General features: G+C 52.1%; 1 protein-coding gene across 2 annotated transcripts in view; it reads left to right on the top strand.

The window, feature by feature from the left end:
• TFAM (transcription factor A, mitochondrial) overlaps window positions 1-21613 on the top strand; it is a 74884-nt gene extending 53271 nt beyond the window's left edge. The window contains exons 5-7 of one of the 2 annotated variants that reach the window (XM_075348712.1): window positions 341-436; window positions 2086-2142; window positions 21026-21613. In XM_075348712.1, coding sequence (XP_075204827.1) covers window positions 341-436; window positions 2086-2142; window positions 21026-21274 — 402 coding nt within the window. In that variant the 3' untranslated portion in view covers window positions 21275-21613. The remainder of the gene's footprint in view (window positions 1-340; window positions 437-2085; window positions 2143-21025) is intronic. The other variant, XM_075348713.1, reaches the window with a different exon arrangement.
• Window positions 21614-22113: the final 500 nt, after the last annotated feature.

Genomic DNA, 22113 nt, shown 5'->3' with positions numbered 1-22113 from the left:
TTCTAGCTCCAATTGGGAGACCCAGCACCCGCCCCTGTTTTTTGTGTACACATGTTGTTCATGTTGAATGGTTTCAGTTCTCCGATATTCCTTCGGATTGAATTTACTTTAAACCAATTTATAATTTTTTCCTCCTTCTTGCTTTTGCACCAAAACTGAGGAGCCCGTGAGCACGGGGGGTGTATAGGCAGAAGGGGAGGGGCTTTACACTTTGTGTAATACTTTGTGTGGCCTCCGGAGGCATAGCTATACACCCCAATTGTCTGGGTCTCCCAATTGGAGCTAGAAGAAAAGGAATTTACGGTAAGTAACAAAATTCCCTTCTTTTTATCTCTTACAGGAGTTGACATTACTTGGAAAACCCAAAGGACCCCGGACTGCATACAATATCTTTATGTCTGAACATTTTCACGAAGCTCGGGGCGGTTCCTTAACAGTATGTACTTGCATTGTATATGGCAGTTGGTATATTGTAGTAATTCGGGAATTATTGCTTTGCCTGCAGACTGTTAATTCTAGACATCCCCTTTAAATCTGTAGGTACATGCACACTTCATCCTTTCTGTTCTCATGGCTACTGTCGGGTGTACACGATCAGGAAGGAGGTATACGCCAGACAGCAGCCTGAGTCTGGATGAATTCCAAAAAAAGTATACTGCAAGGTGTATGTATATATGTGTGTGAGTATATGTATAATATATATATACATATATAAATATATTTTTAGCAGCTGCCCTATATACAAGCATATAGGGCAGCTGCTAAAATATATACAGTGGAACCTTGGTTAACGAGAACAATCCGTTCTGGGAGTGTGCTTGTTGACCAAGTTACTCGTTCAGCAAAGCAAGCTTTCCCATAGGAAATCATTGCAATGCAGATAATTCCCTCCACAACTTGTTAAATGTCCCATCTTGGTCCCCTATTGTGCCATTCCACACGTGCACAAACACACACACACACATATTATGCTCACCTTACCTTCCGTTCTATTGCTGGCCTCCTGGAACTTGCAGTTCAGTACAGGCTCTGTATCGGGGTAACCATCGCGACGAGGGAGGAACTTCCGGTGCCAGAGTGCTGATGTCAAAGGCAGGAGCCGCTTGCCTCTGATTGGCCAGCGCGCTGCCTTTGAGTAGCGGCTGATAGCGGAAGTTCCTCCCTTGTCGCCGATACACATCTAGTAGCAGCGAACTACAAAAACCATGAGGCTGGTGATGGAATGGAAGGTAAAGTGAGCATAATATGTGTACCTTCCATTCCATCGCCGGCCTCATGGTTCTTGTAGTTCGCCGGTACATCGCGACCCGGTACACATCCTGTACCAGTTGTAACGGAAGGTAAGGTGAGCATAATATGCGTGCTTGTGTGTGTTTGTGTGGACTGCACGAACGGGTTAGAGCGCGGTGGATGTACGGAACCGGAAGAGTGTGCGGCGAGTATTTTACTTGTACAGCAAAGCTTGCTCGTAAACTGAGTTACAAATTTACAGAAAGCTGTGCTTGTTAAGCAAAATACTCGCTAACTGGGTTACTCGTTAAGCGAGGTTCCACTGTATATAATTTTTTTTTTTTTTTTAATTATTATTTAGCAGCTGCCCTTTGTGTAGCAGTTTGTGGTCTGCAAGGCTTCCTTTTACAGTTAAGCAGAGCCCAATAGAGCACATTTGTGGTCCCTGTTTGGGAAATCAATGCATATGGAAACAGTAATAATTAATCTGGGAAACGTACCATGGATACGTTCAGCTAAGGACGTGGACACGGTCTTTACATCTATCCTTTTATCAGTACGCTCAGTTGCCCAGGTATTCTCACTTGGGAGACCAGTGAAGCAGGTGGCTCTCCAGTGTCACAAATTCCCTGGTCTGCAGACGTTTATTAGAATTGCTACGATGCCCTCGGTTCAGGAGCCTTGTAGCCGTATAGCTGACGTCTTTCCCTTTCACGTTTCGATCCCTTTTCTTTGACAAGTTCTTCCTGCATTCTTTTATGATTGGGGGTTGGCGCTGGTCTCACATGGGTTCGGATTCTATTTTTTTGTATTTAAGGGTGAGTTGTTGTTTTTTTTTTTTTTTCTTTTATACAGGGAAAGATGAAAACTCTCCATGAGGACTGGAATAAACTTCCTCATTCACAAAAACAGGTAATGATTAGAGATGATTGAATACCTAAATATTCGCCTTCGCTAATATCCGGTGAATGGGTCGGCACTATTCGACTATTCATGAATATTCGATGCGCAATGTAAAGGGTGCTTTACACGCTGCGACATCGCTAGCGATCTCGTTAGCGATGTGACACGCCAGATCGCAGATAAGATTTGCTGAGATCGCACATAGGTCAATTTTTGTAGCGCCGGTCACATGTGCGATCTCTGCAAATCATATCTGCGATCTGGCGTATTACATCGCTAGCGATGTCGCAGCGTGTAAAGCACCCTTTAGTCTATGGGAAACTCAAATAATTTCATGATGGACCTAACGGCGAGCTGTGGTGACTGAAGAAAAGGCTGAAATGGATGGGAAAAGGCAGAAACAGTATGGGCACAGCCTGTAGAAGGTGCCTCACTGCATTTTTGGTGTCTTTGAATAACGTGGTCAGAGCAGCACGCGGCTTTTACGTGGTCGCCAGAACAGCTCTCAAACTAAATCGCTTTTTTGACAAACAGAATCTCTCTCATAAAATCATTGAAATTCAGCATGACATCTCATTTAATATATTTCTTTGGTCATCCTAATTTACAGCTTTACAGAATAACTGCATTGTATTAAGTTTTAACATAACACATTATTAGGGGAAAATATGTATTTAAAATGAGCCTCTCAAGTGCAATATGCACCAAGAACCACAAGCAGTTCTGGATGCATAGTGCTAATATCTGCCTAAGGCTAGAGTCACACGAACGTATGAAAAAACAGTCCCATTCTCATCCAGGAGAGTGGGACAATCTTTTTCTCACTTGTCATCCATGTGCTGTTAGTATGTTGGCTGTGTTGGCTGTGTGCAATCTGTTTTTTCTTTGTCGCTCCATTGGGAGACCCAGACAATTGGGTGTATAGCTTCTGCCTCCGGAGGCCACACAAAGTATTACACTTTAAAAAGTGTAACCCCTCCCCTCTGCCTATACACCCTCCCGTGCATCACGGGCTCCTCAGTTTTATGCTTTGTGTTGAAGGAGGCGAGCGATTGGATGAAATTATTAAGCAATCCAAGGGAAAGGACTCGTCCTTACCCCAGTCCAAACCAAACAGACCTCAGCAACGGAAAATTCAATCGAGGTTTCGGTCCTTTCGGCCCTCAGCCAGAGCCCAATCCTCCTCGTCCAACAGGCCACAGAAGGGCCAGAGGAACTCTTATGCATGGCGGTCTAAGTCACGTCCGCCAGAGACCGCCGGAGGCACTGTCTCCAAGGCGGCCTCCTCATGACTTTCGGCCTCCCCAAACCGCATCCTCGGTCGGTGGCAGGCTCTCCCGCTTTGGCGACGCCTGGTGGCCACATGTCCAAGACCGATGGGTGAGAGACATTCTGTCTCACGGTTACAGGATAGAGTTCAGCTCTCGTCCTCCGACTCGTTTCTTCAGAACATCTCCGCCCCCCGAGCGAGCCGATGCACTTTTTCAGGCGGTGAACACTCTGAAGACAGAAGGAGTCGTGATCCCCGTCCCCCTTCAGGAACGTGGTCGCGGGTTTTACTCCAATTTGTTCGTGGTGCCAAAAAAAGGACGGATCATTCCGTCCCGTTCTGGACCTCAAACTGCTCAACAGACACGTGAGAACCAGACGGTTTCGGATGGAATCTCTCCGCTCAGTCATCGCTTCGATGTCCCAAGGAGACTTCGTAGCATCAATCGACTTCAGGGATGCTTATCTCCATGTGCCGATCGCACCAGAGCATCAACGCTTCCTGCGTTTCGCCATCGGGGACGAACACCTTCAGTTTGTGGCACTGCCTTTCGGCCTGGCGACAGCCCCACGGGTCTTCACCAAGGTCATGGCATCAGTTGTGGCGGTCCTACACTCTCAGGGCCACTCGGTGATCCCTTACTTAGACGATCTCCTAGTCAAGGCACCCTCCCGGGTGGCATGTCAACACAGCCTGACCGTCGCTCTGGAGACTCTCCAGAGGTTCGGGTGGATCATCAATTTCTCAAAGTCAAAATTGACACCGACCCAATCACTGACTTACCTCGGGATGGAGTCTCATACTCTCTCAGCAATAGTCAAGCTACCGCTGGACAAACAGCTTTCGCTGCAGACAGGGGTGCATTCTCTTCTTCGGGGCCAGTCTCACCCCTTGAGGCGCCTCATGCACTTCCTGGGGAAGATGGTGGCAGCAATGGAAGCAGTCCCCTTTGCGCAGTTTCCTCTGCGTCCACTCCAATGGGACATTCTCCGCAAATGGGACAGGAGGTCGACGTCCCTAGACAGGAACGTCTCTCTTTCCCTGGCAGCCAAAACCTCTCTTCAGTGGTGGCTTCTTCCCACTTCTCTGTCGAAGGGAAAATCCTTCCTGCCCCCATCCTGAGCTGTGGTCATGACGGACGCGAGTCTGTCAGGGTGGGGAGCGGTTTTTCTCCACCACAGGGCTCAGGGAACCTGGACTCCGACAGAGTCCTCCCTTCAGATCAATGTTCTGGAGATAAGGGCAGTGTATCTAGCCCTAAAGGCGTTCCATCGGTGGCTGGAGGGCAGGCAGATCCGCATACAGTCGGACAACGCCACGGCGGTCGCGTACATCAACCATCAGGGCGGCACGCGCAGCCGTCAAGCCTTCCAGGAAGTTCGGCGGATTCTGCTGTGGGCGGAGGCCACAGCCTCCACCATCTCCGCAGTTCACATCCCGGGCGTAGAAAACTGGGAAGCAGACTTCCTCAGTCGCCAGGGCATGGACGCAGGGGAATGGTCTCTTCACCCGGACGTGTTTCGAGAGATCTGTTGCCGCTGGGGATCGCCGGACGTCGATCTCATGGCGTCTCGGCACAACAACAAAGTCCCGGCATTCATGGCACGGTCTCAAGATCACAGAGCTCTGGCGGCGGACGCATTAGTTCAGGATTGGTCGCAGTTTCGACTTCCCTATGTGTTTCCTCCTCTGGCGATGCTGCTCAGAGTGTTACGCAAGATCAGGTCCGACTGCCGCCGCGCCATCCTCGTCGCTCCAGACTGGCCGAGGAGGTCGTGGTACCCGGATCTGTGGCACCTCACGGTGGGTCAACCGTGGGCAATCCCAGACCGTCCAGACTTGCTGTCTCAAGGGCCATTTTTCCATCTGAATTCTGCGGCCCTCAACCTGACTGTGTGGCCATTGAGTCCTGGCTCCTAGCGTCCTCAGGGTTATCTCAAGATGTCATTGCCACTATGAGACAGGCCAGGAAACCAACGTCCGCCAAGATCTATCACAGGGCTTGGAGGATCTTCTTATCCTGGTGCTCTGATAAGGGTTTTACCCCCTGGCCGTTTGCCTTACCCACGTTTCTTTCCTTCCTTCAATCCGGAATGGACAAGGGTTTGTCTCTCGGCTCTCTCAAGGGACAAGTATCGGCGCTTTCCGTGTTTTTTCAAAAGCGTCTAGCCAGGCTTCCGCAGGTCCGCACATTCCTGCAGGGAGTTTGCCACATAGTCCCACCTTACAAGCGGCCACTGGAACCCTGGGATCTTAACAGGGTCCTAAGGGCTCTTCAGAAACCACCTTTCGAGCCGCTGCGTGATGTTTCTTTATCACGTCTTTCGCAGAAGGTGGCTTTTCTAGTGGCAGTTACATCGCTCCGTAGAGTGTCGGAGCTAGCAGCGTTGTCATGCAAAGCCCCCTTCCTGGTTTTTCACCAGGATAAGGTGGTTCTGCGTCCGGTCCCGGAATTTCTCCCTAAGTTGGTATCCCCTTTTCATCTCAATCAGGATATCTCCTTACCTTCATTTTGCCCTCATCCAGTTCACCAATGTGAAAAGGATTTGCACTTGTTAGATCTAGTGAGAGCACTCCGGCTCTACGTGTCTCGCACGGTGCCCCTGCGCCGTTCTGATGCGCTCTTTGTCCTTGTCGCTGGCCAGCGTAAGGGGTCGCAGGCGTCCAAGTCAACCTTGGCTCGGTGGATCAAGGAACCGATTCTTGAAGCCTACCGTTCTTCTGGGCTTCCGATTCCTTCAGGGCTGAAAGCCCATTCTACCAGAGCCGTGGGTGCGTCCTGGGCACTGCGGCACCAGGCTACGGCTCAGCAGGTGTGTCAGGCAGCCACCTGGTCTAGTCTGCACACTTTCACGAAACACTATCAGGTGCATACTTATGCTTCGGCAGACGCCAGTCTAGGTAGGCGAGTCCTTCAGGCGGCTGTTGCCCACCTGTAAGAGGGGGTCGTTTTTCGGCTCTTTTTCTCGAGGTATTCTTTTACCCACCCAGGGACTGCTTTTGGACGTCCCAATTGTCTGGGTCTCCCAATGGAGCGACAAAGAAGAAGGGAAATTTGTTTACTTACCGTAAATTCCTTTTCTTCTAGCTCCTATTGGGAGACCCAGCACCCGCCCCTGTTCCCTTCGGGCTGTTGTTCTTTTGTGTACACATGTTGTTCATGTTGAATTGTTCTTTTGGTTCATGGTTTTCAGTTCTCCGAACATCCTTCGGATTGAATTTACCTTAGACCAATTGATAAGTTTCCTCCTTCCTGCTTTTGCACCGAAACTGAGGAGCCCGTGATGCACGGGAGGGTGTATAGGCAGAGGGGAGGGGTTACACTTTTTAAAGTGTAATACTTTGTGTGGCCTCCGGAGGCAGAAGCTATACACCCAATTGTCTGGGTCTCCCAATAGGAGCTAGAAGAAAAGGAATTTACGGTAAGTAAACAAAATTCCCTTCTTTTCTCAGCAGCTATTAGTCATTTACAGTTATTTACAGGATAATTTTCAGTGCTCTCTACTACATGATAGGATTGTATCCATAAAAACGGATGTGACTAGGATGGTCTGTGTTATTCTGTTTTCTTTCTCTCACCCATTGACTTATATTGATGAGACTTGCACGATTTCGGCAACAAAACGCACCATGTTCCGACTTTTCGCTCAACCAGAATCTAGATGAGAAAAAAGCTGACTAAAAAGGGCTTTACACGCAACGACATATCTAACGATCATCCGGTGTCGTTGCGGGTAACAACTCTGAACGATCAAAAATACTCACCTTATCGCTGACACGTCGTTCATTTTCAAAATCTCGTTGGTTGTTGAGGACACAGTTTGTTCGTCGTTCCTGAGGCAGCACACATCGCTACGTGTGACACCCCGGGAACGATGAACAACACCTTACCTGCGTCCTCCGGCAACGAGGTGGGCGTGTTGATAATGCAGCTGCTCTCCGCCCCTCCGCTTCTATTGGATGCCTGCTGTGTGACATCGCTGGCACACGGCAGGCGTCCAATAGAAGTGGAGGGGTGGAGAGCAACTGCATTATCAACCGCCCCCCCTTAGAAAAGAGATGGTTCGCCGCCCACAGCAACGTCGCTGGGAAGGTAAGTATGTGTGACGGGGCCTAGCGGTATTGTGCGCCACGGGCAGCGATTTGCCTGTGATGCACAAACGACCGGGGCGGGTGCTTTCACCAGCAACATTGCTAGCGATGTCGCTGCGGGTAAAGCAGCCTTAAGTGCGCTGCCTCATTGAGTAACATTGGTCCGAGTGCAATGCAAAAATGCGGGGACTTCTGATCATGCGCACTGACCCTAAATCTGGTGTTCTGAAGCGGTCACAGTGGTCAGGTACACGTGTCAACGCTGATGATGAGGCTGGGCAATGGGCATTGAATAGCATGTTAGCACGCCCCTGTGGGAGTGCTAAGAGGCCGGCTAGTCGGGGGGAAATAATGCCCTTGTAACTAGTTCCTGGCATCATTAGCATATCATAAAGGCTCTTCAGAAATACATTTTTTAAACCTCTCTTTATCAGTGCTACTAGATGCAGGGATTAGCACTATACACCCAGAACTGCTCGTGATTCTCTGTGCATATTGCACCTGACAGGTTCACTTTAAGTGTAAAAGGGTTTACCACCTGCCAGAAAACTTGACCCAATATGGTTGTGTATATATAAAATAACACAGCAGGCACTTGCTTTTCTCGGTCCAGCGTCACTGATGTGCACTGTACTCAATGCTGTAGCCAGTAAATGGGGACTGGAACAGCAAAGCAGAGCCGGCCCTGGACTCGGGGAAGGTGCATACCTGCTGTTTTTGCTATTTTATGTGTTTCTAAACATTTATGGCCATTTTTTTTTTTTTTTGAAAGTGGAAACCCCCTTTTCTTCGGCGCTCCATTGGGAGACCCAGACGATTGGGTGTATAGCACTGCCTCCGGAGGCCACACAAAGCAATTACACTAAAAAGTGTAAGGCCCCTCCCCTTCTGGCTATACACCCCCAGTGGGATCACTGGCTCACCAGTTTTCTGCTTTGTGCGAAGGAGGTCAGACATCCACGCATAGCTCCACTGTTTAGTCAGCAGTAGCTGCTGACTATGTCGGATGGAAGAAAAGAGGGCCCATATGGGGCCCCCAGCATGCTCCCTTCTTACCCCACTTGTGGTTTGTAAGGTTGAGGTACCCATTGCGGGTACGGAGGCTGGAGCCCACATGCTGTTTTCCTTCCCCATCCCCCTGAGGGGCTCTGAGGAAGTGGGATCTTACCGGCCTCCAAGCCATGAGGCCGGGCTCCGTCCACAGACCCATTGAACCTGCTGGATAAGGAGCCGGGGTACCGTTCAGGGACAAGGCCCTGCAACTTTCAGGTACTCTGTGTCCCCGTACAGACAGGCACGCACACGCCAGACTTGCTGGGTGTGTTAGTGCGCCGGGGACAGTAGCGCTCCACGCTGGGGTTTGAGTCACAGCAGCTTAGCTGTGTGGATTCATGTGCTGGGAACTACCGCGCCGGCCACTCTCGGAGCGGCGGCGCGGCTGGGACTTGTAGTGCGCCGGGGACTTTGCGCCGACCGCGCTTTTACGGCGGCGGCGCTTATAAATTTAGTCCCCGGCTTTTGCGGCCTAGCTCCGCTTCGTTCCCGCCCCCTCCCTGTCAATCAGGGAATGGGACAGACGCTGTGCAATCGTCAGCGCCGAGGGCTGGAGCCTTATTTACATGCTCCAGCCCTCTCACTAGGCACAGTGGGACGCAGGTTTCCCGCTTTTGGTCTGAGCACGCCCAGGGCCCGCCCCCCCCTCCACAGGACGCCGGCAGCCATTCCTGCATGCAGTCTGGCTGGAGGACGGACACAGGCTCTGGGAGACCCAGACTAGGGATTTCTGGCGACCACACACCCGCGTTTAGCGGGCGGTAAGCAGCACATTAGTGCTGGCCCCACTAGTGCCACAGTGTGTATTGGTGTACTTTTTCCTGTACCAGATATATATATATATATATATATACTGCACTGTACGGTCGCTTCTTGGCTGTATACCCCTATATTGCTCTGAGGAGACAGCAACATGTCATCCACAAAACGCAAGGGTGCCAAGGCACGGGCTGTATACACTGCTTGTACAGCATGTGGGGCTAATCTACCAGCAGGCTCCAACGACTCTCATTGTGTGCAATGTTCAGTCCCAGTGGCACTTCGTCAGCCAGAGTCTATGGTAGTAGTGGCCCAGGCAGAGACGCCTGTGAACCCTGCCCCGGTGACGGGGACAGAATTTGCAGTCTTTGCTGATAAAATGTCTGTGACTATGACAAAAATCCTGGAGACCTTGCAGTCCAGGCCAGTTGCTCAGACCATGGACACTGCTGTGTCTATGTTCCCCGGTCCCCCTCAGTTGGAACTAATCCGTACTTCAAGGGGGTCCCAGGCATCACAGGCTGAGGACTCTGACTCTGATGACAGTCCCAGGCCGCCTAAGCGAGCTCGCTGGGAGAGACCCTCCACGTCGTCACGCGGGTCAGGGTCTCTGCGAGAAGGGTCTCTATATGATGAGACAGAGGTGGGTGATCAGGAGTCTGGTCCTGACACCGCACTCAATCTGGATACGCCAGATGGTGACGCCATGGTAAATGACCTTATAGCGGCCATCAATAGGCTGTTGGATATTTCTCCCCCAGCCCCTTCAGCAGAGGAGGCAGCTGCCCAGCAGGAGAAATTCCATTTCCTATATCCCAAGCGGAAATTGAGTACTTTTCTGGACCACTCTGACTTCAGAGAATCAATCCAGAAACACCATGCTTATCCGGACAAGCGTTTTTCCAAACGTCTGAAGGATACACGTTATCCCTTTCCACCTGACGTGGTCAAACGCTGGACCCAGTGTCCAAAAGTGGACCCTCCAATATCCAGGCTTGCAGCTAGATCCATAGTTGCAGTGGAGGATGGGGCTTCACTTAAAGATGCTAATGACAGACAGATGGACCTTTGGTTGAAATCTGTCTATGAAGCTATTGGCGCGTCGTTTGCTCCAGCATTCGCGGCCGTGTGGGCGCTCCAAGCTATTTCAGCTGGTCTGGCACAGGTGGACTCTTTCTTAAGTCCAGCAGTGCCGCAAGTGGCGTCCTTAACTACGCAAATGACTGCGTTTGCGACCTACGCTATCAATGCGGTACTAGACTCTACGAGCCGTACCTCAATGGCCTCCGCCAACTCTGTAGTTTTGCGCAGAGCCTTGTGGTTAAAAGAATGGAAAGCAGATTCTGCTTCTAAAAAATGTTTAACCGGCTTGCCATTATCTGGAGACAGACTGTTTGGTGAGCAATTGGCGGAAATCATTAAACAGTCCAAGGGTAAGGACTCTTCCTTACCCCAGCCCAGATCAGGCAAACCTCAACAGAGGAAGTGGCAATCAAAGTTTCGGTCCTTTCGAGGCTCGGGCAAGCCCCAATTCTCCTCGTCCAAAGGGACTCAGAAAGAGCAAAGGAGCTCTGATTCCTGGCGGGCTCACTCACGCCCCAAGAAAGCAACCGGAGGTACCGCTTCCAAGGCGGCTGCCTCATGACTTTCGGCCGCCTCCCTCCGCATCCTCGGTCGGTGGCAGGCTCTCCCGCTTTTGCGACATTTGGCTGCCACAGGTCAAAGACCGGTGGGTAACAGACATTTTGTCTCACGGGTACAGGATAGAGTTCAGTTCTCGTCCTCCGCCTCGGTTCTTCAGAACCTCCCCACATCCCGACCGAGCAGATGCCCTTCTGCAGGCGGTGCATTCTCTAAGAGCAGAAGGAGTGGTGGTCCCTGTTCCTCTTCGGGAACAGGGACAAGGTTTTTACTCCAATCTCTTTGTGGTGCCAAAAAAGGACGGCTCATTCCGTCCTGTTCTGGACCTAAAACTGCTCAACAGGCATGTGAACGCCAGGCGGTTCCGGATGGAATCCCTCCGCTCAGTCATTGCCTCAATGTCTCAAGGAGATTTCCTAGCATCAATAGACATCAAAGATGCTTATCTCCACGTGCCGATTGCTACAGAGCACCAACGCTTTCTACGCTTCGTGATAGGAGACGACCATCTTCAGTTCGTAGCTCTGCCATTTGGTCTGGCGACAGCCCCACGGGTGTTCACCAAGGTCATGGCGGCAGTGGTAGCAGTTTTGCACTCTCAGGGACACTCTGTGATCCCTTACTTGGACGATCTACTTGTCAAGGCACCCTCTCAGGAGGCATGCCAACTCAGCCTGAACGTTGCACTGGAGACTCTCCAGACGTTCGGGTGGATCATCAACTTCTCAAAGTCAACTCTGTTACCGACCCAATCACTGACGTATCTTGGCATGGAGTTTCATACTCTCTCAGCGATAGTGAAGCTTCCGCTGGACAAGCAGCGGTCACTACAGACTGGGGTGCAGGCTCTCCTTCAAAGTCAGTCGCACTCCTTAAGACGCCTCATGCACTTCCTCGGGAAGATGGTGGCGGCAATGGAGGCGGTTCCGTTTGCGCAGTTTCATCTGCGCCCTCTTCAATGGGACATTCTCCGCCAATGGGACGGGAAGTCAACATCCCTGGACAGGAAAGTCTCCCTTTCCCAGACGGCCAAGGACTCTCTGCAGTGGTGGCTTCTTCCCACCTCATTATCACAGGGAAGATCCTTCCTACCACCGTCCTGGGCGGTGGTCACGACAGACGCGAGTCTGTCAGGGTGGGGAGCAGTTTTTCTCCACCACAGGGCTCAGGGTACGTGGACCCAGCAGGAGTCCACCCTTCAGATCAATGTTCTGGAAATCAGAGCAGTGTATCTTGCCCTACTAGCCTTCCAGCAGTGGCTGGAAGGAAGGCAGATCCGAATTCAGTCGGACAACTCCACAGCGGTGGCATACATCAACCACCAAGGGGGGACACGCAGTCGGCAAGCCTTCCAGGAAGTCCGGCGGATCCTGATGTGGGTGGAAGCCACGGCCTCCACCATATCCGCAGTTCACATCCCCGGCGTAGAAAACTGGGAGGCAGACTTCCTCAGTCGCCAGGGCATGGACGCAGGGGAATGGTCCCTTCACCCGGACGTGTTTCAGGAAATCTGTCGCCGCTGGGGAAGGCCGGACGTCGACTTAAGGGCGTCCCGGCACAACAACAAGGTCCCAACCTTCATGGCACGGTCTCGCGATCACAGAGCTCTGGCGGCAGACGCCTTAGTGCAAGATTGGTCGCAGTTCCGGCTCCCTTATGTGTTTCCACCTCTGGCACTCTTGCCCAGGGTGCTACGCAAGATCAGATCCGACTGCAGCCGCGTCATACTCGTCGCCCCAGACTGGCCGAGGAGGGCGTGGTATCCGGATCTGTGGCATCTCACGGTCGGCCAACCGTGGGCACTACCAGACCGACCAGACTTGCTGTCCCAAGGGCCGTTTTTCCATCGGAATTCTGCGGCCCTGAACCTGACTGTGTGGCCATTGAGTCCTGGATCCTAGCGTCTTCAGGATTATCACATGGGGTCGTTGCCACCATGAGACAGGCTAGGAAGCCCACGTCCGCTAAGATCTACCACAGAACGTGGAGGATATTCTTATCCTGGTGCTCTGCTCAGGGAGTGCCTCCCTGGCCATTTGCATTGCCTACATTTCTTTCTTTCCTGCAATCTGGGTTAGAAAAAGGTTTGTCGCTCGGCTCCCTTAAAGGGCAAGTCTCGGCGCTATCCGTCTTTTTTCAGAAGCGTCTAGCACGACTTTCTAAAGTACGCACGTTCCTGCAGGGGGTTTGTCATATCGTACCCCCGTACAAGCGGCCGTTAGATCCATGGGATCTGAACAGGGTACTGGTTGCCCTCCAGAAGCCGCCCTTCGAGCCTCTGAGGGAGGTTCCACTTTCCAGACTATCACAGAAAGTGGCTTTTCTGGTAGCGATCGCATCTCTTCGGAGAGTGTCTGAGCTAGCAGCGCTGTCATCCAAGGCTCCCTTCCTGGTCTTCCACCAGGACAAGGTAGTGCTGCGACCCATTCAGGAGTTTCTCCCGAAGGTGGTATCCTCTTTTCATCTTAATCAGGATATCTCTTTGCCTTCTTTTTGTCCTCATGCAGTTCATCGCTATGAGAAGGATTTACATTTGTTAGATCTGGTGAGAGCACTCAGAATCTACATTTCCCGCACGGCGCCCCTGCGCCGTTCAGATGCACTCTTTGTCCTTGTCGCTGGTAAGCGCAAAGGGTCGCAGGCTTCCAAAGCCACCCTGGCTCGATGGATCAAAGAACCAATTCTTGAAGCTTACCGTTCTGCTGGGCTTCCGGTTCCATCAGGGCTGAAGGCCCATTCTACCAGAGCCGTGGGTGCGTCCTGGGCATTACGACACCAGGCTACGGCTCAACAGGTGTGCCAGGCAGCTACCTGGTCGAGTCTGCACACTTTCACCAAACATTATCAGGTGCATACCTATGCTTCGGCGGACGCCAGCCTAGGTAGAAGAGTCCTGCAGGCGGCAGTTGCCTCCCCGTAGGGGAGGGCTGTCTTTGCAGCTCTAACATGAGGTATTTCTTTACCCACCCAGGGACAGCTTTTGGACGTCCCAATCGTCTGGGTCTCCCAATGGAGCGCCGAAGAAGAAGGGAATTTTGTTACCGTAAATTCCTTTTCTTCTAGCTCCTATTGGGAGACCCAGCACCCGCCCTGTTGTCCTTCGGGATTTTTGGTTGTTTTCGGGTACACATGTTGTTCATGTTGCATGGTTTTCAGTTCTCCGATGTTACTTCGGAGTGAATTTGTTTAAACCAGTTATTGGCTTTCCTCCTTCTTGCTTTTGCACTAAAACTGGTGAGCCAGTGATCCCACTGGGGGTGTATAGCCAGAAGGGGAGGGGCCTTACACTTTTTAGTGTAATTGCTTTGTGTGGCCTCCGGAGGCAGTGCTATACACCCAATCGTCTGGGTCTCCCAATAGGAGCTAGAAGAAAAGGAATTTACGGTAAGTAACAAAATTCCCTTCTTTTTAGTAACTATAGGGTGCTTTACACGCTGCGACATCGCTAGCGATGTTGCGAGCGATAGCAAACGCCCCTGTCATTCGTGCGACATTTGGTGATCGCGGCCGTAGCGAACAATATCGCTACGGCAGCGTCACACGCACATACCTGTGCAGCGACGTCACTGTGACTGCCGAACAATCCCTCCTTCAAGGGGGAGGTGCGTTTGGCGTCACAGCGACGTCACTAAAAGGCCGCCCAATAGAAGAGGAGGGGCGGAGATGAGCGCCCGGAACATGCCGCCCACCTCCTTACTTCCGCATTGTCTGTGGAGGCAGGTAAGGAGATGTTCGTCGTTCCTGCGGTGTCACACACAGCGATGTGTGCTACCGCAGGAACGACTAACAACAACCAGCGGCATGAACAACCAACGATATTATGAAAAGGAGCGACGTGTCAACGATTTTTGACGTTTTTGCGATTGTTGATCGTTGCTCCTAGCTGTCACACGCTGCGATGTCGCTAACGACGCCGGATGTGCGTCACAAACACCGTGACTCCGACGATATATCGTTAGCGATGTCGCAGCGTGTAAAGCACCCTTAAGACTAATGACCAGACAGATCAGGAATTTTTTTTACAACTTCACTCTTTCTTTGTCGCTCCATTGGGAGACCCAGACAATTGGGTGTATAGCTTCTGCCTCCGGAGGCCACACAAAGTATTACACTTTAAAAAGTGTAACCCCTCCCCCCTGCCTATACACCCTCCCGTGGACCACGGGCTCCTCAGTTTTATGCTTTGTGTGGAAGGAGGCACACATCCACTCATGCATTCTCATACATAGTCATGACGGATGGAAGAAAAGAGGACCCCTATGGGGTCCCCGGCATGCTCCCTTCTCACCCCACTATGTCGGCGGTGTTGTTAAGGTTGAGGTACCCATTGCGGGTACGGAGGCTGGAGCCACATGCCGTCTCCTTCACCATCCCTTATGCGGCTCTGGGAGAAGTGGGATCCTGAGCGGTCATCCATTTGCTGGGACCGTGCTCCATCCGCAGCCCCTGGTGGAACCTGCCGGTCCGGAGCCTCTTCAACCCCAGGGACCGGGCCCTGCTACTTAAAGGTACTTTGTGTCCCCATCGGGGATTGTACAGAGAGCGCACCTTCTTCCCGGAAAACGCGGTAGTTGTAAAACTGAGGAGGCCGGTGGACTTCCGCTCCGACCGTGCCTGCTTGTCGGGTGCGGCCTCAAATTTAGTCCCCGGCTTCATCGGCCTAGTCGCGAAAATCCCGCCCCCGGGCCTGCCTGTCAGGGGTAAGGGCGGGATTACCGACATGACGTCGGATGTCAGGGCTGGAGCATCCTGCATGTCTTCCTCCCCCCTCACTGACCACTGTGGGGACCCCAGATTCCCGCTCTTTGCTGGCGCCGCCCTCGGCTCCACTCCTCCCCTGAGAGCTCCGGCGGCCATTTTCTGGCATTCTGCCGGTGGATGCTTCTCATTGAACGCAGCTCAGCAGCTCCGGGGGATCCAAGACAGGGAATCTGGAGGACACACTCCGCTCGTTAGCGGTCGGTAAGCCACACCGGTCACCCGGTGCTGGCCCCCCTAGGGTGCCGTAATAGATACATATATACATATATAATAGATATATATATCTGTTCGGTCAGTCCGTATACCCTTTCCCCATATACTCTCAGTGGTCACTCTCCTAGGAGACAACAGCATGTCGTCCACAAGGAGCAAAGCTACTAAGGCACAGGGTTTTTTTCGCTGCCTGTACCTCTTGTGGGGCTATGTTGCCTGCGGGATCCACGTACCCCCACTGTGAGCAATGCTCTATTCCTGCCACGCTTGCTCAGCCGGAGCCTCGGTGGGCCCTTCGGCTCAGGTAGACCCCCCTGCTCCCCCTGAGCAGGCTGCAGGGACAGAGTCACCGCTGTTGGCCTCTTTCGCTGAGAAACTCTCTGTCTCTTTCTCAATCCATTGCACAGTCTATGGACAAATGGTCTTCTAAGCTCCTTGAGGCATTGCAGTCCAGACCGGACCTTTCACAGGCCCCGGCCCCTGTTAGCTTGTCTCCTCCAGGCCCCTCTCGGTCCGCGCCGCAGCGCACTCCCAGGTTGGCCCCTAGGTCTCAGGCGGAGGACTCCTGCCCGGACCGCAGCCCCCGACCGGCTAAGCGGTCTCGCTGGGACTCTTCCCCGACTTCCTCACATTTCTCGGGATCCCAGCTTGAGGACTCCCAGGAAGACGAGGCGGACGTGGGAGCTCAGGGCTCTGACTTCGCCCTTAACCTTGATACACCTGAGGGGGACGCCTTAGTAAATGATCTTATCTCGTCCATCAACCAGGTGTTGGATCTCTCTCCCCCGCCTCCTCCCGTAGAGGAGTCGGCTTCTCAGCAGGAGAAACACCAGTTTCGGTTCCCCAAACGTACGTGCAATACGTTTTTTGATCACTCTCACTTCAGGGATGCTGTCCAGAAGCCCAGAGCGGTCCCGGACAAGCGCTTTGCTAAACGGCATACTGACACGCGTTATCCCTTTCCATCTGAAGTCGTTAAGGGTTGGGCTCACTCTCCCAAGGTGGATCCTCCAGTCTCCAGATTTGCTGCTAGGTCCGTTGTGTCTGTTGCAGATGGTTCATCCCTGAAGGATGCCACTGACAGAGCTCTTGGTGAAGTCCATCTATGAGGCCACGGGCGCGTCTTTCGCCCCGGCCTTTGCAGCCGTGTGGGCTCTCCAAGCAATCTCGGCTTGTCTGGCTGAGATTAATGCTGTCACACGGAATTCTGCTCCGCATGTTTCGTCTTTGACCTCTCAGGCATCAGCTTTTTCGTCCTACGCCATGAACGCCGTCCTGGACTCCACTAGCCGTACGGCTGTAGCATCTGCTAACTCCGTGGCAGTCCGCAGGGCCATGTGGCTGCGCGAATGGAAAGCTGACTCGGCTTCCAAAAGGTTCTTAACTGGTTTGCCCTTTTCTGGCGACCGTTTATTTGGCGAACGATTGGATGAGATTATTAAGGAATCCAAGGGAAAGGAATCCTCCTTACCCCAGTCCAAACCTAAGAAACCTCAGCAACGAAAAATACAATCGAGGTTTCGGTCCTTTCGTCCCTCCGCCAAGCCCCAATCCTCTTCGTCCAACAGGCCGGAGAAAGGCCAGAGGAACTCCTATGCGTGGCGGTCCAAGTCACGCCCCCAAAAGGCCGCAGGAGGCACTGCCTCCAAGACGGCCTCCTCATGACTCTCTGCCTCCCCTAGCCGCATCCTCGGTCGGTGGCAGGCTCTCCCGCTTTGGCGACGCCTGGTGGCCACATGTTCAAGACCGATGGGTGAGAGACATTCTGTCTCACGGTTACAGGATAGAGTTCAGCTCTCGTCCTGCGGCTCGTTTCTTCAGAATCTCTCAGGCCGACGCACTTTTTCAGGCAGTGGATGCTCTAAAGACGGAGTTGTGATCCCCGTTCCCCTTCAGGAACGTGGTCGCGGCTTTTACTCCAACTTGTTCGTGGTGCCAAAAAAGGACGGGTCATTCCGTCCCGTTCTGGACCTCAGGCTACTCAACAGACATGTGAGAACCAGACGGTTTCGGATGGAATCTCTCCGCTCGGTCATCGCCTCGATGTCACAAGGAGACTTCCTAGCATCGATCGACATCAAGGATGCTTATCTCCATGTGCCGATCACACCCGAACATCAACGTTTCCTGCGTTTCGCCATCGGGGACGAACACCTTCAGTTCGTGGCATTGCCTTTCGGCCTGGCGACAGCCCCACGGGTTTTCACCAAAGTCATGGCATCCGTCGTGGCGGTCCTGCACTCTCAGGGACACTCCGTGATCCCTTACTTGGACGATCTCCTAGTCAGGGCACCTTCTCAGGTGGCGTGTCAACAAAGCCTTACCGTCGCTCTGGCGACTCTCCAGCAGTTCGGGTGGATCATCAACTTCCCGAAATCCAAGTTGACACCGACCCAATCACTGACTTACCTCGGGATGGAGTTTCATACACAGCCAGCGGTAGTCAAGCTACCGCGGGACAAACCGCTTTCTCTGCAGGCAGGGGTGCAATCACTTCTTCGGAGTCAATCACACCCCTTAAGGCGCCTCATGCACTTCCTGGGGAAGATGGTGGCAGCTATGGAGGCAGTGCCGTTCGCGCAATTTCATCTACGGCCACTCCAATGAGACATTCTCCGCAAATGGGACAAGAGTGTGGCTTCCCTCGACAAGAACATCTCTCTTTCTCTTGCAACCAAAACATCACTTCAGTGGTGGCTCCTACCCACATCTCTGTCGCGGGGAAAATCCTTCCTACCCCCAACCTGGGCTGTGGTCACCACGGACGCGAGCCTGTCAGGTTGGGGAGCGGTTTTTCTCCACCACAGGGCTCAAGGAACCTGGACTCCGATAGAATCGTCCCTTCAGATCAATATCCTGGAGATAAGGGCAATATATCTAGCCCTATTGGCTTTCCATCGGTGGCTGGAGGGCAGGCAGATCCGTATCCAGTCGGACAACGCCACTGCCGTCGCCTACATCAACCACCAAGGCGGCACTCGCAGTCGTCAAGCCTTCCAGGAAGTCCGGCGGATTCTGCAGTGGGTGGAAGACACAGGCTCCACCATCTCCGCAGTTCACATCCCGGGCGTAGAAAACTGGGAAGCAGATTTTCTCAGTCGTCAGGGCATGGACGCGGGGGAATGGTCTCTGCACCCAGACGTGTTTCGAGAGATCTGTCGCCGCTGGGGAACGCCGGACGTCGATCTCATGGCGTCACGGCACAACAACAAGGTCCCGGCCTTCATGGCACGGTCTCAGGATCACAGAGCTCTGGTGGCGGACGCGTTAGTCCAGGATTGGTCGCAGTTTCCCCCTCTGGCGATGCTGCCCAGAGTACTACGCAAGATCAGGTCCGACTGCCGTCGCGCCATTCTCGTCGCTCCAGACTGGCCGAGGCGGTCGTGGTATCCGGATCTGTGGCATCTCACGGTGGGTCAACCGTGGGCACTTCCAGACCGCCCAGACTTGCTGTCACAAGGCCCGTTTTTCCATCTGAATTCTGTGGCCCTCAACCTGACTGTGTGGCCATTGAGTCCTGGATCCTAGCGTCTTCAGGGTTATCTCAGGATGTCATTGCCACCATGAGACAAGCCAGGAAGCCAACGTCCGCCAAGATCTATTACAGGTCTTGGCAAATCTTCCTAGCCTGGTGCTCTGATAACGGTTTTTCTCCATGGCCGTTTGCCTTACCCACTTTTCTTTCATTCCTTCAATCTGGAATGGACAAGGGTTTGTCCCTCGGCTCTCTCAAGGGCCAAGTATCTGCGCTCTCCGTGTTTTTTCAAAAGCGTCTAGCCAGGCTTCCGCAGGTCCGCACGTTCCTGCAGGGGGTCTGCCACATGGTTCCACCTTACAAACGTCCGTTGGAACCCTGGGATCTTAACAGGGTCCTGACGGCTCTTCAAAATCCGCCTTTTGAGCCGCTGCGGGATGTCTCTCTCTCCCGTCTTTCTCAGAAGGTGGCCTTCCTGGTGGCAGTCACGTCACTTCGGAGAGTGTCTGAGCTTGCAGCGCTGTCATGCAAAGCTCCTTTCCTGGTTTTCCACCAGGATAAGGTGGTTCTGCGTCCTGTCCCGGAATTTCTCCCTAAGGTGGGTATCCCCTTTTCATCTAAATCAGGATATCTCCTTGCCTTCCTTTTGCCCTAATCCAATTCACCAGTGTGAAAAGGATTTGCACTCTTTGGATCTAGTGAGAGCACTCCGGCTCTACGTGTCTCGCACGGCGCCCCTGCGCCGTTCAGATGCGCTCTTTGTCCTTGTCGCTGGCCAGCGTAAGGGCTCTCAGGCCTCCAAGTCAACCTTGGCTAGGTGGATCAAGGAACCGATTCTCGAGGCCTACCGTTCTTCGGGGCTTCCGCTCCCTTCAGGGCTGAAAGCCCACTCTACCAGAGCCGTAGGTGCGTCCTGGGCATTGCGGCACCGGGCTACGGCTCAGCAGGTGTGTCAGGCAGCGACCTGGTCTAGTCTGCACACTTTCACGAAACACTATCAAGTGCATACCTATGCTTCGGCAGACGCCAGTCTAGGTAGGCGAGTCCTTCAGGCGGCGGTTGCCCACCTGTAAGAGGGGGCCGTTTTCGTTTTTTTTTATTGAGGTATTCTTTTACCCACCCAGGGACTGCTCTTGGACGTCCCAATTGTCTGGGTCTCCCAATGGAGCGACAAAGAAGAAGGGAATTTTGTTTACTTACCGTAAATTCCTTTTCTTCTAGCTCCTATTGGGAGACCCAGCACCCGCCCCTGTGCCCTTTGGGCTAGTTGTTCTTTTGTGTACACATGTTCATGTTGAATTGTTCTTTTGGTTCATGGTCTTCAGTTCTCCGAACATCCTTCGGATTGAAATTACCCTAGACCAATTGATAAGTTTACTCCTTCCTGCTTTTGCACCAAAACTGAGGAGCCCGTGGTCCACGGGAGGGTGTATAGGCAGAGGGGAGGGGTTACACTTTTTAAAGTGTAATACTTTGTGTGGCCTCCGGAGGCATAAGCTATACACCCAATTGTCTGGGTCTCCCAATAGGAGCTAGAAGAAAAGGAATTTACGGTAAGTAAACAAAATTCCCTTCTTTTCACATACACAGCGTCGCGTGACATTATTCTTTCCCATGCGTTCTTACAGATGTACGTACAGTTGGCTCAAGATGACAAGATCAGGTATGAAAATGAGATGAAGGCTTGGGAGGAGCAGATGCTGGAAATTGGGAGAGAAGATCTTATACGACAGAAGTCTAGAAAGTGGCTTGTTAAAGATTCAGCAGTGATGCACAAAGCAAAATCTAGGAGGGAGCTGCGCAAAAAGAGTGTCAAGGATCTAATTAATCCTGCCAGAGAAGGGAAAAGAGCTGACAAATGGAAGAATGAAGAGTAGCGCTGGGGCCGCAGCCAGCGCTGTATCCATGCCATGCAGTAAAGTATCGTTCTATGCCCTGGGGTTGCTTTATGATGGCAGTGACATGACCTCTCCGAGCAACCAAGGCAGTGGCCAGTATCTTTATGGACATTTTGGATTTTCAGATTCAGTCCACACCACACAGGACTGTCCAGTTGTCCACGGATATTGGACTCCATCCATTTCAACAACTTTGTCAGCCTATTGAATAATGTAAAATTTTTGCTTCTCCTTGTTATTATTAATCTGACATATTTCACTGGATATATTTCATTTTTTTATATGGAGAGAAAAATAAATGTATGATAAATCTTTGAACAGATTATTTTTTTTTCCATTTTAAGCCCTTCAGAGAAGTACGACTGGTGGGAATATAGCTGAACCCAAATTGTTCATGAGAATGAGGGGATCACATGAGGATCTATGGCCTTTCTGAATCATTCATTCCAATTAATGGAGAATAATTATTCTTCTACGTGTGATCGCCTCCTAACTAAAAATGCAAACCTGGACTTACTAATGTGGAAGTCTCATTCACACATCAGTATTTTTGCATCAGTATTTTTGTATCCGTGTTTGTACGCCAAAGTCAGGTGTGGAACTTACAGAGAAAAACTATGAATGAAAGATTATCTGTTCTGGGTTTTGGAGACACTCCTGGTTTTAGCAAATACTGATGTGTGACTGAGGTCTAAGGCTATGTGCTCAGGGGAGAATGTAACTGCGGACTTTTCTCCAGTTATTTCTGCAGGTTCATGCAGCAACTCCCCGGAATCTGCAGCTATCCATTGCTGCGGTTTTTCTGTGGAATTGTTGCG

The sequence above is a fragment of the Anomaloglossus baeobatrachus genome, chromosome 5, assembly GCF_048569485.1.
Source record: "Anomaloglossus baeobatrachus isolate aAnoBae1 chromosome 5, aAnoBae1.hap1, whole genome shotgun sequence".
Taxonomy (NCBI): Eukaryota; Metazoa; Chordata; class Amphibia; order Anura; family Aromobatidae; genus Anomaloglossus; species Anomaloglossus baeobatrachus.
Note: the sequence above shows the minus strand (reverse complement) of the source record. Positions and strands in the feature narration are given on the sequence as shown.